The 13970-nt window shown below is 49.1% G+C and overlaps 7 protein-coding genes across 9 annotated transcripts; 3 read left to right on the forward strand and 4 right to left on the reverse strand.

Moving 5' to 3' along the window:
* Positions 1 to 824: 824 nt before the first annotated feature.
* On the reverse strand, positions 825 to 2416 carry FVEG_11271 (hypothetical protein). Its single transcript, XM_018900455.1, has 3 exons — positions 2305 to 2416; positions 2199 to 2258; positions 825 to 2140 (listed from the first exon to the last, which is right to left on the reverse strand). Exons 1-3 carry the CDS (start codon positions 2330 to 2332, stop codon positions 1119 to 1121), a joined length of 1110 nt encoding a protein of 369 aa, XP_018758732.1. The 5' UTR covers positions 2333 to 2416; the 3' UTR covers positions 825 to 1118.
* A 99-nt stretch (positions 2417 to 2515) lies between these two features.
* FVEG_11272 (hypothetical protein) lies at positions 2516 to 4120 on the forward strand. Of its 2 annotated transcripts, none has more exons than XM_018900456.1 (5): positions 2516 to 2901; positions 2951 to 3009; positions 3062 to 3155; positions 3231 to 3318; positions 3377 to 4120. In XM_018900456.1, the coding sequence occupies exons 1-5, from the start codon at positions 2809 to 2811 to the stop codon at positions 3472 to 3474; spliced, it is 432 nt and encodes a 143-aa protein (XP_018758733.1). In that variant the 5' UTR covers positions 2516 to 2808; the 3' UTR covers positions 3475 to 4120. The 2 variants fall into 2 exon arrangements, with proteins under 2 accessions (XP_018758733.1, XP_018758734.1); XM_018900457.1 differs by having other exon boundaries at positions 3226 to 3318; positions 3377 to 3588.
* Positions 4121 to 4433: 313 nt separating this feature from the next.
* Positions 4434 to 6304, forward strand: FVEG_11273 (hypothetical protein). 2 transcript variants are annotated; one of them, XM_018900459.1, is made up of 4 exons: positions 4434 to 4737; positions 4930 to 5590; positions 5640 to 5987; positions 6040 to 6273. In XM_018900459.1, the coding sequence occupies exons 2-4, from the start codon at positions 5011 to 5013 to the stop codon at positions 6072 to 6074; spliced, it is 963 nt and encodes a 320-aa protein (XP_018758736.1). In that variant the 5' UTR covers positions 4434 to 4737; positions 4930 to 5010; the 3' UTR covers positions 6075 to 6273. The 2 variants fall into 2 exon arrangements, with proteins under 2 accessions (XP_018758736.1, XP_018758735.1); XM_018900458.1 differs by having other exon boundaries at positions 4434 to 5590; positions 6040 to 6304.
* FVEG_11274 (ATPase) lies at positions 6284 to 8370 on the reverse strand. The gene has a single exon (XM_018900460.1). The coding sequence runs from the start codon at positions 8215 to 8217 to the stop codon at positions 6556 to 6558; it is 1662 nt and encodes a 553-aa protein (XP_018758737.1). The 5' UTR covers positions 8218 to 8370; the 3' UTR covers positions 6284 to 6555.
* A 269-nt stretch (positions 8371 to 8639) lies between these two features.
* Positions 8640 to 10961, reverse strand: FVEG_11275 (hypothetical protein). The gene is made up of 3 exons (XM_018900461.1): positions 10629 to 10961; positions 9255 to 10553; positions 8640 to 9202 (listed from the first exon to the last, which is right to left on the reverse strand). The coding sequence occupies exons 1-3, from the start codon at positions 10788 to 10790 to the stop codon at positions 8843 to 8845; spliced, it is 1821 nt and encodes a 606-aa protein (XP_018758738.1). The 5' UTR covers positions 10791 to 10961; the 3' UTR covers positions 8640 to 8842.
* A 571-nt stretch (positions 10962 to 11532) lies between these two features.
* On the reverse strand, positions 11533 to 13742 carry FVEG_11276 (hypothetical protein). Its single transcript, XM_018900462.1, has 2 exons — positions 12897 to 13742; positions 11533 to 12832 (listed from the first exon to the last, which is right to left on the reverse strand). Exon 2 carries the CDS (start codon positions 12723 to 12725, stop codon positions 11874 to 11876), a length of 852 nt encoding a protein of 283 aa, XP_018758739.1. The 5' UTR covers positions 12726 to 12832; positions 12897 to 13742; the 3' UTR covers positions 11533 to 11873.
* On the forward strand, positions 13520 to 13735 carry FVEG_16990 (hypothetical protein; the record flags this gene model as incomplete). The annotated part of the gene is made up of 1 exon (XM_018906226.1): positions 13520 to 13735. One exon carries the CDS (start codon positions 13520 to 13522, stop codon positions 13733 to 13735), a length of 216 nt encoding a protein of 71 aa, XP_018758740.1.
* Positions 13743 to 13970: the final 228 nt, after the last annotated feature.

Here is a 13970-nt window from a genome sequence, read left to right on the forward strand (position 1 = left end):
TCCGGGCGAGGTCGGCTCCGAATTGTCGGCCGGCTACTACTGTGGTATTATATCAATTGTATGATATGATTTTGATCATGAAAACATTCTCTTAACTTTTAAACACCAATGGCCGACTATGTGGTATATACTGTAGCTATTGCTCACGTACCTTGCAGGATCTAGACTCGAGAATGGCCTCCAATCGCTGACTGAGGATGGTTCACTACTGGCATCCATATAATGGAACAGTAACTAACGGCTCAGCTCTCTCTGATTCGGTGTAAAGATTTCTTTCAAACACTGTCCATTCTGTGCTACAGTTATAGGACAAGATGTTCTTTTCTATTCCTGTCTTAGTGAAACATCTTCCTCTGCACTGACTCACTTATCAGCAACTTCAGTCAGTGCCATGTGTCATAAAGAATGACTCCTGTGATATGGCTGAATAGAAATAAGGGTTTCAATTACTCTGTGAATTCAATATGGCCCACCTGTGAACCTCGATTAGTTGGTTCCTAAGTATGCAGCGTTCCGTGTAAGAGACGCGAACACTAGCATTGGTGAATTGAACTCAAGATCTATGTAAGATATACTCCTCGACGAGAACTAAAACTGACTGAGATATGAATTCAAGGCTGATGCAAATATCATTGTAACAAATCAAGTTGTTTAACTCTGCGTATCCTGGATAACACAAAAAGCTGGACAAGATGCTATGGTTGAATGCTTAGGTGAATCGGGCTTAGTCATATTCAAGTGGATCCTCATGATGCTATTTCCTCATCTGTCTCGCCCGTCGAATCTCATTTTCTCTTCTTCACATATTTTTACCCTTCGCAATCACATTTTTGAAAAAGACCATTGTTTTCCGTGGCTTTTTCGCGATCGAGCGCGAAGTAGACTATAACCGCCTTTCATAATCCCATTGCTTGCTCTTTTATTTCCTATGAGTGCTATGGGTTCGCTTATGTGCGTACATATATATCATCGTTGAAACGTTTTTGTAGAAAAAAGAAGAAGCGTGTGACTGATGATCCAACTTGCATTCGTTTCATTATACATGGATCTGTTTGAAACTATGTCTATGCCGCTTTAAAACTCCGAAACCCAATTGAATTGAACAATTCCGTACTCAATCAAGCCTTTGCCTTTCGGCCCTTGCCTGCTTTTGTTGCCTTGCCCTTTGCGGCTTTGCCCTTGGCCTTGGGAGCTGGCTTCTCCTCGGTAACAACCTCAGTCTTCTCCTCGACAACTGTCTCAACGACCTCAGCAGGCTCCTCAACCTTGGGCTCCTCCTCCTTCTCAGCGGGCGCATCCTCGATGGCCTTGGTCTCGCTCTCTCCGTTCTCAATAGCAGCGGGGGCTGGCACGTCCTTGATCTCGGGGGCATCGAATTCGTAACCAAGCTCCTTAAGCTTAGCAGCCTTCTTTGCGCGCTTGGAGTTCTCCTTTGTGACCTTGTTCGCCCATGCAGACTCGGTCAAAGGCTTCTCAAGCTTGTGGCCAGCCATCTTGTTCCAGGGAACCTTCTTGAATCGCCGGTTGGCGCCCTTGAACAAATCGTCACGAACCTGCTCCTTGGGGATCATTCGGCACTTGAGGATGTGGCCGAACAGAAGGTAGTTGTCCATGGTCTTGCACACGATCTCGGCAGTAGAGGCCTCCTCGAACTTGACGAAGGCGTAGTGCTTGCTGGCACCAGTCTTCTTGTTTCGGGAAAGTCGTAGCGCAACGATGGGGCCGAACTGCTCAAAGTACTGTCTCATCTCATGCTCATAGAAACCGTGGGGAATCCGGCCAATGTAGATAACTCCAGCCTCCTCGTCGGAAGCCTTGGCGGCCTTCTGAACCTCCTTGGAGACCTTGGGGATCTTGCCGACATCCTGTCCCTGCTTGAAGCTAGAATCGCCCTCGGTGATATCCTCGTCGTCAGAGTCCAGCTCCTTCACGATCGCCTGAACTTCCTTGCCCTCCTCAGCCTCAGAATCGGAAGACTCATCGGGGATATCGAGTGTGGTGGTTTCCTCCTCGACGACCTTGACTTCCTCGGGCTTGCTCTTGGACTTTTGCGCCGGCTTGGTATCGGCCTTTTTTGTGACAACAGTCTTCTTGACAGACTTTTGCTTCTTCAGCGACACAGGTGACGCATCCTCGGGGGCTGTAAAAGCTGTGTTAGCGACACAAGAAAAGCTATATTCTGGGCATTATGTCTCTACCTTTTCGCTTAGGCTGGGCAGCTTTGGCAGCGCCGTTGGGCTTCTTGATGTCCGAAACGGCTAAAAAAATCAGCGCATGAAGATTTACGAATCTCGAGTTACTTACACTTTCTCTTTCTTAATTCTGGGGCCATTGTGTCTGATTTAGTTGTCTTGTTGCTAGATACTCAAAAGCTAGACTCCCGCAGAAAAAGATGCGTGGGCCATTGAAAAAAAATGGGATTCTGCCATGTCTGCTCTGGGCGGTGAAGAATCGCGTGCACACTATCAGTTTATCGTAGTGGGGTTGGGGTCCTTTCAGCGGCTTGGCCCACTAAAAAGTGTCTGTAGCTTCTGGAGCTTACAACCCGAGCAGCGCTGGGACATACAGAATAAGACGGGACCAATCTACGGAGTACATCACCAACCATTATTGCCTGACAACTTAATTTATATTCTTGACAGAATATTGTCGATTCATATTCGAAGCTTATGCTTCTTGTTAACTTAGAGCCAAGCAGACCATAACTCTTCGACCTCAGCCATCTGGAACCGAGGCTTCTCAAACACGACATAACAGTTCAATACTCGGAACTCTCCATCGTCGCAGTCTGACATTTGATTGCACAAGATGTCGAAAAAGCAAGAGAAACTGACACAAGAGGAGATATGGGATGATTCTGCCCTGATTGACTCTTGGAATGAAGCCTTACAAGAGTACAAAGTAAGTAAGTTCTCTCTATCGTAGACGGTTACTGACGGACACTCTGCAGAAATATCACAGCATTCATGCCAAGGGCGGAAGTGTACGGGAGTTAGAGACTCAAAATCAGCAAGTAAAAATCCTCAGAGATGGTATTCACTCGGCTAACTCGTGAGCGAAGGGCCGAGGCGGAGGCTGAGTCTGGATCTGAGCAACCCCAAGTTACAGAAACAGAAGAGATTGAGTTGGAATCGGGAACAGCAGAACAAAACAAGGTGGGTTTGGCTATGTTGATCTGTGCCATGAGAATCTTGGCTTCCTATGCTCAGACAACTAACATGGAAGGTTAGGAGATCCCATCATCGCGCAATGAGTCTAAGGAGCCAATCGCGTCTCAAGGGACTCCCTCATTTCCTATACAAACCGTCCTAGGTTCCGGTAAGTCATGATCCTTGAATGGTATTTCTTGTCATATAGAACTAATCAAAACACACAGTCCAGGACGAAAGCCTCAAGAAACTCCTTATGTCATGGTACTATGCTGGGTACTACACAGGGTTGTACGAAGGGCAACAGCAAGCTCAGCAGAAGTAGTAGGATGGTTCGTAAGCGAAGAAACAATTTTACATCCTTGAAACACGGAAGAGCGGTAGTCATCCCCAATTTTGTCAGAGAAAGTCATGGCATACGCATGGGTTCCTCGGTCGGGCTGTTGCCGTTGATGCTACGATGCAAGATCGGCCGCCGATTCACGTGGAAATGTTCATGGATGGAAGTGAACGGATGGATTCAAGAGAGGTTTGTGGCGTTTCCATCGAAACGAGAGGCCTCAAGATGCCAAGACCAGACTTTAGAGACTTTGTTGTAAGTTCATATCACGTCAAGATATAGCGACCGCAATTTGTGACCCAACCTAGAGACTACCTTAGACTATACCCCGTATACGTACCAGCGCTAGGTACGGTGCAGGCAGGTCTCTTCTCTTCCTCTGTGGATACACTAGACTACAATACTGCCAGAGTATGGTTATCAGTTAAGCATCCATAGCAACACCAATGATACACGCAAAGTGATCAAGGTAGGTCACATATTAGGTCTCAAGCCCTGCAAGGAGATAAACTTTTTGTCGTCCGAATTATTGTGCCTGGAAGGGTCTACGGCGGATGAGACCAATACTATGTCGATGAAACCTCACCGTTGACGATCAATGGTGAAACGGCCTCGGTGCCGCTCAAACGGCGAGTATAAGCGTCTGTATTTAATAGCTTGGCCCTTCTTGGCTTCATCAGAGAGCATCGGGTCGAGTCGGTCGACGATATCATAGTGTAGTTGTGGTATAATAGGAGCCGCAGGTGGCTGGGCCTTGGACTCTGAGCACTCACGGAGTAGCCAAGTCCCGTTCTTGGCTTTGTCTGACCTGTCTCTTTGACGTCTCACCACTGAGAAAAGCAGCCCCTGTTAACGATGGTTGATACGACCCTATATAGAGTTAATTAAGCTCTTTTAGGCCTATACCGGCCGCTACGTAAGAAACCACCCCAATCATTATGTGTCGCATATTATTCGCTTGGCACTAGGAACAGCGCAAAAGGGTAAAACTCCAAAACACCAAACGTGATCCGAGACGGACCTGTCACAGAGACCACCCCCGCATCAACAGGCGTTTCACGGGGACTTACTGTAGGAGTGTGGGTACACTTACAGTGATGATGATCGGATCTAGACAGACCGAAGCGAGCAAAGCTAAGATTCGGCTTCTTCAGCGGCCGTGTTTCGCAAATGTGTTTGAGGGCTTGTCTTTTCCAGGGGGTCACAGGCGTTAAACAGTTTCGCTCGTGAGAAGCATGGGATGGCAAGGTAGGTAGCTATAATAAGGCCACAGCAGAACCACGATTGTCAACAAACATCCCATCCCCATATCTCCCTCTATCTCTTTCTCACTCAGTTGTTTCTTGTGCTTCATTCTTTTTGCACTTGAGAATTCCTTTCTTTGAAGGCAGGCCCTCTTCATTATTACTACTACTACTTACTTAGTCTCTTAATCGCTAGATCGATCTCATCTCGACTCGACTCGAACATCTTGCAATCTTTATTCCTTTTCTACTCTAATACCCTCAAGTTTTAAACATCATGAGAGCTTCAACTAGTCTGGCCGTGGCCGCCGCCTTTGCGCCCTTGACCATGGCGCGCTTCCTCGACTTTGCTCAGCCTGAACGACGGGATCATCCTATGCCTGCCGAAGCCATGCCTGCAGAGGCTATGCCCGCTGGACACGCTCTCCCCGTAGAGCTTCTCAGCGGACACAAGAAGGTCGTTTCAGGAGTCTCAAAGACCGAGATCATCATCATCTGGGCGAACCCTGGAGCTGGTGCCGAGACAACCACCATCAACGAAAAGGTCACAGTCACTGAGACCGTCACCAAGGGAGGCGAGGCCGTTGCTACTCCTGTAGCTCCTCAACAGCACACCGTCACTGTTGGTGGCCCAGGAGGTCTAGTCTACCAGCCCGAAGAGCTTCACAACGTCCCCATCGGTGACACTGTTGTCTTTGAGTTCCTGTCACAGAACCATACCGTCTCTCAGTCTGGTTTCGACAAGCCTTGTGCTCTTCTCGAAGGTGGTATGGACTCTGGTTTTATGCCCAACCCCAACAACACCGTTTCTCCTCCTCCCCAAGTCGCTATGCAAGTCATGGTTGACACTCCTCTCTGTAAGTGACAGACACGATTACATCCTGATTATCATACTAACCTTTGAAGGGTTCTACTGCAAGCAAGGTGACCACTGTGGTAAGGGCATGGTCTTTTCCATCAACCCTACTGCTGAGAAGACTCAGGCCAAGTTCAAGGAGATGGCCATCCAACAGAATGGCGATGGCAAGGCTACTCCCATCACAGGCGGCGATGCTGCCCCTGCCCCTGCCCCTCCCGCCGAGTCCAAGCCTGCTGAGGCTGCTCCCGCCGCTCCCGCCGCTCCCGGAGCCACAGGAGTTGTCCCTGGAAAGGGTACCATTGGTGGCGATGGCAGCTGTGTATGCATGGTCTCCTGCTCAGCTGGAGGTTTCCCAGCTCAGGCCCAAGGCATTAACTCATTTGGCGGCTTGGGTGGTACGTCATCTTCAACTCTTGAATCAAATACCAGATACTAACGGACCTCTAGGTGCCATGCCTTACAAGTTGGACAGTGTGGTTTAAGTTGAGCAATGACATGAAATTCTTGGAGGTGTTGATACCACGGACGATTTGAGTTTGAATATGTTATTACTTGAATGTACCATTTATGGGTTTTAGACGACTGGAATTATGTTTGGGTACCTGGCCTAGATGGCTGATAAAATCTTCACGGGTTTGAAGATCGGTTTAGGTAGTTTAATGGGACAAAGCTTTATGGGAGAAGTCATGATACCTTGTAATATTTGGCGGAGTTGCTATTCTTGTCATTCACTATGCTGTGAAGTATATGCCTTTCATGTATCGCACGAGAACAGACATGTCAACAAGAATCACAGAGGTAATGATAGTCTCTGTTTCCAAGTCCATGGTACAGCCTTTATAGTACAGTGTTATAAACCCTTGGGGGTAACCAACCTTATTCTTACTCCTGAGACAATGTAAAACCGCGCTTTTTATCCATTTCCTTATGCCATCCAGTCTATTCCATATTCCATCCATATAATTAAGTTCCGCCCATCTCAAGATCTGGATCAACCTCTGTTCCTAGATCCCGGTCCTCAACAAACCGACGTCCAACCAGTTCGTCGGGTAGATATGTCTGCTTTACCTGCCCATCACGGTAGTTGGGTGGATACTTGTACTCAGCGCCATATCCCATGTCACGCATGAGTCTTGTAGGAGCATTTCGCAAGTGTAGAGGTACAGGAAGGCCAGCCACACCCGGTTCGCGTAGGGCTGCGTAGGCATTATTGAGAGCACGGTAGGCCTTGGTGCTCTTGGGCGCATTACATAGTGCAACAGTGCAGTGTGCTAGCGGTATTCTAGCTTCTGGCATGCCAATTTGTTGTGTGGCTGTGTATGTTGCCGTAGCAAGTGGCAGGAGGGTGTTATCCGCCAGGCCAACGTCCTCAGAGGCAATGACAACCATGCGGCGGGCGATGAATAAGGGGTCCTCGCCGGATTGGAGCATGCGCGCAAGATAGTAGAGTGCCGCATCTGCATCGTTCCCACGAACTGATTTGTGGAAAGCTGAAATAGTATCATAATGTTGGTCGCCTGCACGATCGTAGACCAGAGTCTTGGTAAGAGCGGCCTTGATATCTTCTTGTGTGATACCCTCGCGAGTTGTGAGCGAAAGGGCGAGCTCGAGGAGGTTCAAGGCAGTACGAGCATCACCATCGGCAAAGCGTGCCAGGTACGTCACCATAGCTTCGTCCAACAATGGCGTGTGCGGATAAACTGATTCTTCCTCCTTGATCGCCCGCTGTAGAATGCGAACCACATCTTCTGTTGTAAGAGACTGCAACGTAAAGGTACGGCATCGGGAGAGCAAAGCATTTGCCACCTTGAAAGAAGGGTTCTCTGTAGTTGCGCCAATGAGCGTCACAGTGCCGGCCTCAACAGGCTTGAGGAACACATCTTGCTGGGCCTTGTTGAAGCGATGAATCTCGTCACAAAAGATTATAGTCTTGCGACCAGTGAGGGCAAGATCGTTCATCGCCTCTTGGAAGTATTTTTTGCACTCGCTGACTCCTGTACTTGTCGCATTGAGTTCGATGAACCGACTACCGACCATACGAGCGATACATCGTGCTATTGTTGTCTTTCCTGTGCCCGAAGCACCCCATAGAATCATTGAGGGTACTTGGTTCGACTCGATAAGAGAGCGCAACACACCGTTGGGCCCAACTAGATCTTGTCCGCATACTTCGTCGAGGTTTCGTGGTCGCATTCGTTCGGCCAGGGGCGCAGCTCGTTGTGTCTTTGTTTTCTTCACCACTCTTCCATCCTGCTCCGTATTCGGAGACCAAGTGCTTGTTGCGTTGGCATTCTCGCCGTTTGTTGTCTCTTCTGCATCCTTGGAGCTTGCTACTCCATGACCCGGGCCCTCTTCGAAAGTCCTCTTCTTCCCTGCTATAGGCTGTAATGCTCCGTTCACAGGAGTCGCTATTCGGCTCTCAGAGGCAGCTTGTCGTTTTGGCGCGGGCGTAGAAAAAAAGTTGGAAGCGTTTCGCTTTTGAGAGTTACTCTGTGGCGTCTGTGATTGCGGGGGTGTCGGGTCCTTCTCTTTGTCTATGATGAAGCTCTCGCATCCTGAGTCGATGTGGCTGTTGATCTCGGAGGATTTGACAGGCTTGTTGCAGATGGGGCAGTCGACCGCCATGGTCGCTGTAGTCGTGACGATCACCGAATCACAAAGGGCGAGCTTGGCTTGGTTCGTTATGCGATTTGGTAGTGGACGTTGGGTTGTGGTGCGCTGTCATCGGTTGGTTGGTAGATTAGGGTCAGGTCGTGCATGCATGGAAGGGAATGAAGCTTGGAAGTTGGAGGTGAAAGTGAAAGCTAGGACTCGACCTAGTGAACAAAATAGAGTGGACCTTACGGTACCTGAACTAACTAAAACGCGTGCAACAAGTCCCGTCTGTGTTCAAAATCGTGGGGACCAATCCCCGAACAACGGGCCGCTCTCGGGTCCATATTATCGGTATCTCCCTAGCTGTTAGCCTGTACTACGGTCTACTACTGTCGCCTATTCTTTGTACAGCACAATTTCACGACATTTCACGACATATTATGAACAGTTTAGAACCAAAAGATGACATTGGTTTATCTTGGCTATGGCGACAACCATGTCAATAGCCCGGTTGACTAAATTGCTAAAACCCTTGAACATAACTCCATGATAATGCTTCAACGACCACCAATCCCTTGCATGCTCGTTCCATAACGCCTGTGCCGCCAAGCCAATATATATTTGAACCTCGATGCTGTACCAATGTTCGATTTCTTTAAGCTGATGTCTTCAGTGACCGCACTTTAGGTGATGCTAGGCTTGTTTCGGCCTTGCGTTTGCCTAGTATTGGTGTGTTTTCGCGGTCCCGTGTTGCTTCTGCATGACATGATGCGTGATATGCTCGGTCGCCAACTAAGACTGTGTCTAGCCATACCCATTCTTGTGCCGTATCAAGCCATTTGTTCTCAAACTTGTCCTGGCAGATTGGACAAACAGTGTTGATACGACGAGACGCATCGGGGACAAGAATGTACTTTGGCTTAGCAGCCTCGGATGCCTTCGAGGCCTGAGCGGCAACATCCTCAGTCGTGGGGAGGTGGTCAAAGTCAACGGCTTCTCTTGACTTGAGCCAGTCCTGTACTGTTGTCAGTAATTTTGTATTTTGAGGAGGTAGTGTTGTGACTTACGCGTTGATCAACGTACCAACTCCGGTGCATGCCTCGCTTCTCGGCCTCGTTGGTTCGCTGGTGGACACGGAAATGCCAGTCCATATGAGCAATCTTCTGCTTCTTTCCAACTGGATCGTCTCGAAACCGTCTACCACATTGGGTACAAGGTTGGCCCAGGTCGTTATGTAGTGCCCTGATTAAAGAAGGCTGACAAGGTTGTTTGAGAGCGGCCACATTGATACCCCCTTGTACTGGAACAGGCGTGGGCGTTGCTGAAGGAGCAGGAGGGAGTAAGCCTGACTTTCGTAGTTGATCAAGAAGACTCCAAGGGGCTGCGTTTGCTGCGGGCGCTGGTGCTGATGCGGGTGTTGGTGTCTGGGACATCGTAGGCATTGGAGTCATCCCAGGTATCGTGGGTATCGACATTGCTGGCATAGGAGCCATGGCCGGCATTGCAGACATGTTTGGCATAGGTGGCTTTGGCGGTTCAGAACGAACCTGAGGAGGCTGAGGAGTCGGTGTTGAGCTCGAAGGTGTAGCCGACTTTCTTGCCATCAAGGCGGCCAAGGCTCCCGGGCCAAAGAGCGCATCAAGCGTCACACCTTCTTGCGCCGGAGCCGGAGCTGCAGACGGAGGAAGGGCTACGGACACTGGAGGCATAGGGCGTGCTTGAACGGGCACAGGAGGAGTAGGTGCAGGCCTTTGAGTCAGAGGCGCCATCATGTTTACGGCAGCAAGTTCAGTTACTCGTCTCTTAATGAGCTCAAGCTGATCCGGAGGCAAGCTAGTGCTGTTCACAACGCCCTGCAGCTCATGAAGTGCTCTTAATCTAGTCTGAACATCAACATTTTGGGGATTGCGCGAGGCTTCCGCCTGCGTGGCAACAATTAGATTCCGAATGTCATTGCTCAATGACTGTCCTCCATTTGAAGTGTATTGCTGGGCTGGATGGCCTGGAGGGTATCTCGTCCCAGGCGGTGTCGGAGTATCACGATGAGGCACGGCAGATCGCGGTCGCCCAGGCATCAATCCCGCTTGGGGCATGCTTACGGCGCGTGCCTTCAAGAGTGCATTCTCAATAGGACGCACCAACTCGTGCGAAAAGACGGGCCTGCTGTCCATTGACCCAGGGACAGGCTCCTTCCATGTTCTAAGCATCTCCTCCATTTTTCGACGAACTGGTTGATCGACTACTGCATAAGATTCCATGAAGGTCTTGAACAGATTGCGGCCGAAGTAGAGGGTGTATGGTGTGCCGACATTTTTCACTATCGAGTCGAGTACATACAGAGCTGGAAGTTTCTTGTTCGGTGGCGCCTACGCGGAAATTAGCATTGGATCGGATTGAACTGTTCGTGCGCGTTCATATTGCACATCGCGATTCCAACTGACCTTGAGGATGTGTTGTTGCAAAACTTCGGCGATAGCTAGGGCATGTTCAGTATTCTCACGAGCAATGACTGTCAGGTTGCTAATCTCGAAGCGCATGTTGGAGGAGAGATCCTCCAAGGCCATGCGGTAATCCTCCGCCACCTCAGCAGAGTCTCCAGACATGATGGCGGTGATGGAGACGAGCGCAACTGGTCGTGTGAGGTAAAGTGATGGTGATGGTGATGATTGGGCTAGGCACAGGTCAGGTCAAGCTCAGTAGCGATAGGCTACGGAACCCGCTGGTGTCGGGTCTGGAACAATAATTGCGGATGCCTGAGGCTCCACTCAACAATACCTAGATCTGGTACGGAGTACCTAGGAAGTCGCGATTCAAATGCAAGAAAAAGCAACAAAGAGATGGGTTTCTCCTGAATGAAACAGGCCAAGGAAACAAGGCAGCTTATAAAACGGTTCCCCTGAAATGTACAGCTACTCCTTGATCTATTTTTGTACTAAGAGTCTTTATTGTTGCGCAAGGATTGTGAGTTCTTTGTATTGACTAAGTACTGATAAATAGGATGGATCTGAAATAAGAAGAGGGAAGGAAAAGCGGACAGCATGTAATGAATGGCAGGTCTCCTTTAATAAATATACGGTCTTCTGTCTTTACTCCCTCAGGCGTTCGTTTGTTCCCTTTCGGCTGACAAACAAGGTCGGGCAATGTGCGTGCTACGCCACGAGGTTATCGTGTCAGCCAATGGCTCTGAACTTAAGACTTCCAATTGCGAACTTCAACTGAAAGAGTTTCCACCGCGGCCTCCTGAAACCTCGACTCTCTGCAGTACTATCCGTGCATAGTCACTTTAATATAAGGGCTGTTCATAGCTTGAGAAACAGTAGGTCAAGAAGAAACAAGTCTCTGCATAAATACATGAGTCTTCTGGATATTAAGCTTAGAAACAAATTTGAGTTTGAATATGATTTGTTGAACTGGTTATAAAGACAGTTTGGCAAGCTGGTATCACTGCTAGCAAACAAAAAAAAAAGCCATAAATCCAAAACGTGGTATCGCTGACTCCTAATGCCTTAACGCCCTTCTACCTTTTTCCCTTCGCGCACGCAACCTTTGCAGTTACAATTTTCCGAGTTACACTGTACATTCTCCTTGTTCTTCACAGTCTTGTGGACCGTCTTCGCGACCTGTGTCGGTTGCTTCTTGTCCTCCGCTAATTTACGCGCTTTCTCCTATTTGCGCGCCGGTTCTTCCTAGAAGCGAGACATGTGCGCCTCCGAGTACATGCTCGGGCTATGCGGGCGAATATTCATCGGGTGCAGGGCTGTATCTGGGCGACGAACTTCGGGGACGATGGGACTACGGCGATCCTCGCCAGAGTCGTATGAGTGCCGGCTGAGTGAAGAGGGTTCTTGATGCTCATAGTGAGGGGGAGGAGGGGCATTGCGCTCAAGATCACGCTCACGAGTGATAGGTTGACTTATGGTAGGTCGTCGGGGTGTGGACTCGTTCTTCCTGTCCCAAAAGAACCTTTTGAAAGTATTCTGAGGTCGATCTTCATTAGTGAATGATGCGCTGTAGTTAGACTGGGGTTTGCCGAACGATTCATCGTCCGCGAGGGATCCATTGGACCGAATCTTGCGAGCATTGACGTTGACACCTCGGAAGGCGAAAGTGCAGATGAGGTTCATAACGCCGAAGGTGGAGGTCAAGATGCCAGCAGACACGATAAGTCGCCAAAAGGGAAGACCCAAATGTTCGCTACCATTATCCTCCGAGTTGAGCTTGCCGAGGAGGTTGGTCCCAATCAGTATAAGAGCGATTCCAAGCCAAAAGAGACCGTGTTCATCGGAAAATACGGGCCAATGGTTGGCGAAATACGCTTTGCAGAAGGGCAACTCGGAAATGACGAGGAATATGGTGGCCGAACTCATCATCGCGAGAGAGAGAGCCTCGAAAAAGAACCAGCCTTTGGAGGTGTCGATCTTGATGATGAGGACCCAACAAGAGGCAGCGGCGGCCAGGAGGCTGATGATCGTGAAAACACGCAGGATCTGGAGAACGATCATGCCTGGGCCCCAGGCTCGCTGACCAAATCCGAACATGGCGGGCGATGGCGTATTTGGTAGGTAGAAATGAATGAAATGTTGTTGAGTTACGACTGAAGGTCGAGAAAATATCGAGATGAAGTTTTGATAAGGAAGGAAGAAGGCTAGAGGAAGTGGTGAGACGACGACTTTCTTGTTATACCTAAGGTAGGTAGCTTAAGGACTTACTTTGAAGTAGCAAAGTGTGATATTTGAGTTGTGTAGAAACTTTTGAATCGAAGGTATAGTCACGACAGTGAAGTGAAGTTTGTCGGATGTAAGTGAACGTTATCAGTGAGGTGGTTTATAAGTGAGTCAAAGCTTGCACAAATGAGAAAGTGTATGTGATATTGGAACCAGTCCGAACAGTCAACAGGTGAACAAGAGGAATATAAACGAATAGAAGGTTTAATGATAGGAAAATAGGTCAATGAAGGTGATTGACCACCATTGTTGGGCTTTGAATGAACGAAGAACAATAGGAAATGGGGAGGGGTTTGCCACCTGAACAGCTGGCACGGGCAGACTTTAAGAGCGACTGCATATGCACACAACAGTCACACTCTTTGTTGGAAACGATCCGACATGCAGAACAAACTTTTGGTTGGCCCCTGCATGCACCATCGACCAAGCGAAGCCGTGGTTTCTCATCATGGCATGGATGTGAAGCTGGAGAGCCAACCAAAAGGGAGGCGACTCACGATTCGATCGTTTCCCGCATCGAATCGCGTCAACGATTTACTCTGATGCTGAGCTCCACTCGGGCAGTCAATAGTGTCAGAAATGCAGAGAACCATCAGCGCTGCCGTGTCATGGCCGCTGTATCTGGCCGCAAGCTGCTGCTACTCAGACTCGGTTTCAGCGGTTCCTTGCTCTGTGTGGAGGGCCCCGATGGGCAGCAACAGGTCGCAGCGACTCAGACCAGTCGACCCAGGTCAGCGCCTAAGTCTGGCGCTCGTGCGATTTCATCCGCAAGCGCTGTCGTCTTGAACGTTGGGCGCCATCGCTGGATGGTTTGTTATATTTGAATCTCAAGACCGGGGTTGAGATGGAGCACGATTGGCTGTGCTGTGTCGAAACGTTGTTTCAGGCCTTGCACTACGAGCCGGGGCTCTAGGTGGACCTCAGGGCCAACGCTAAGTGGCCAAGGAAATGGTCTCCACTGAAATACAGAAGACCAGAGGCTTCATAATGGAATAAAAGAGAGTTGGAGTCATCAAATGTGCAGAGAATTGGCTCATTAAATTGTTCAGACAAATATAA

Source organism: Fusarium verticillioides, chromosome 9, assembly GCF_000149555.1.
Source record: "Fusarium verticillioides 7600 chromosome 9, whole genome shotgun sequence".
NCBI classification, from domain to species: domain Eukaryota; kingdom Fungi; phylum Ascomycota; class Sordariomycetes; order Hypocreales; family Nectriaceae; genus Fusarium; species Fusarium verticillioides.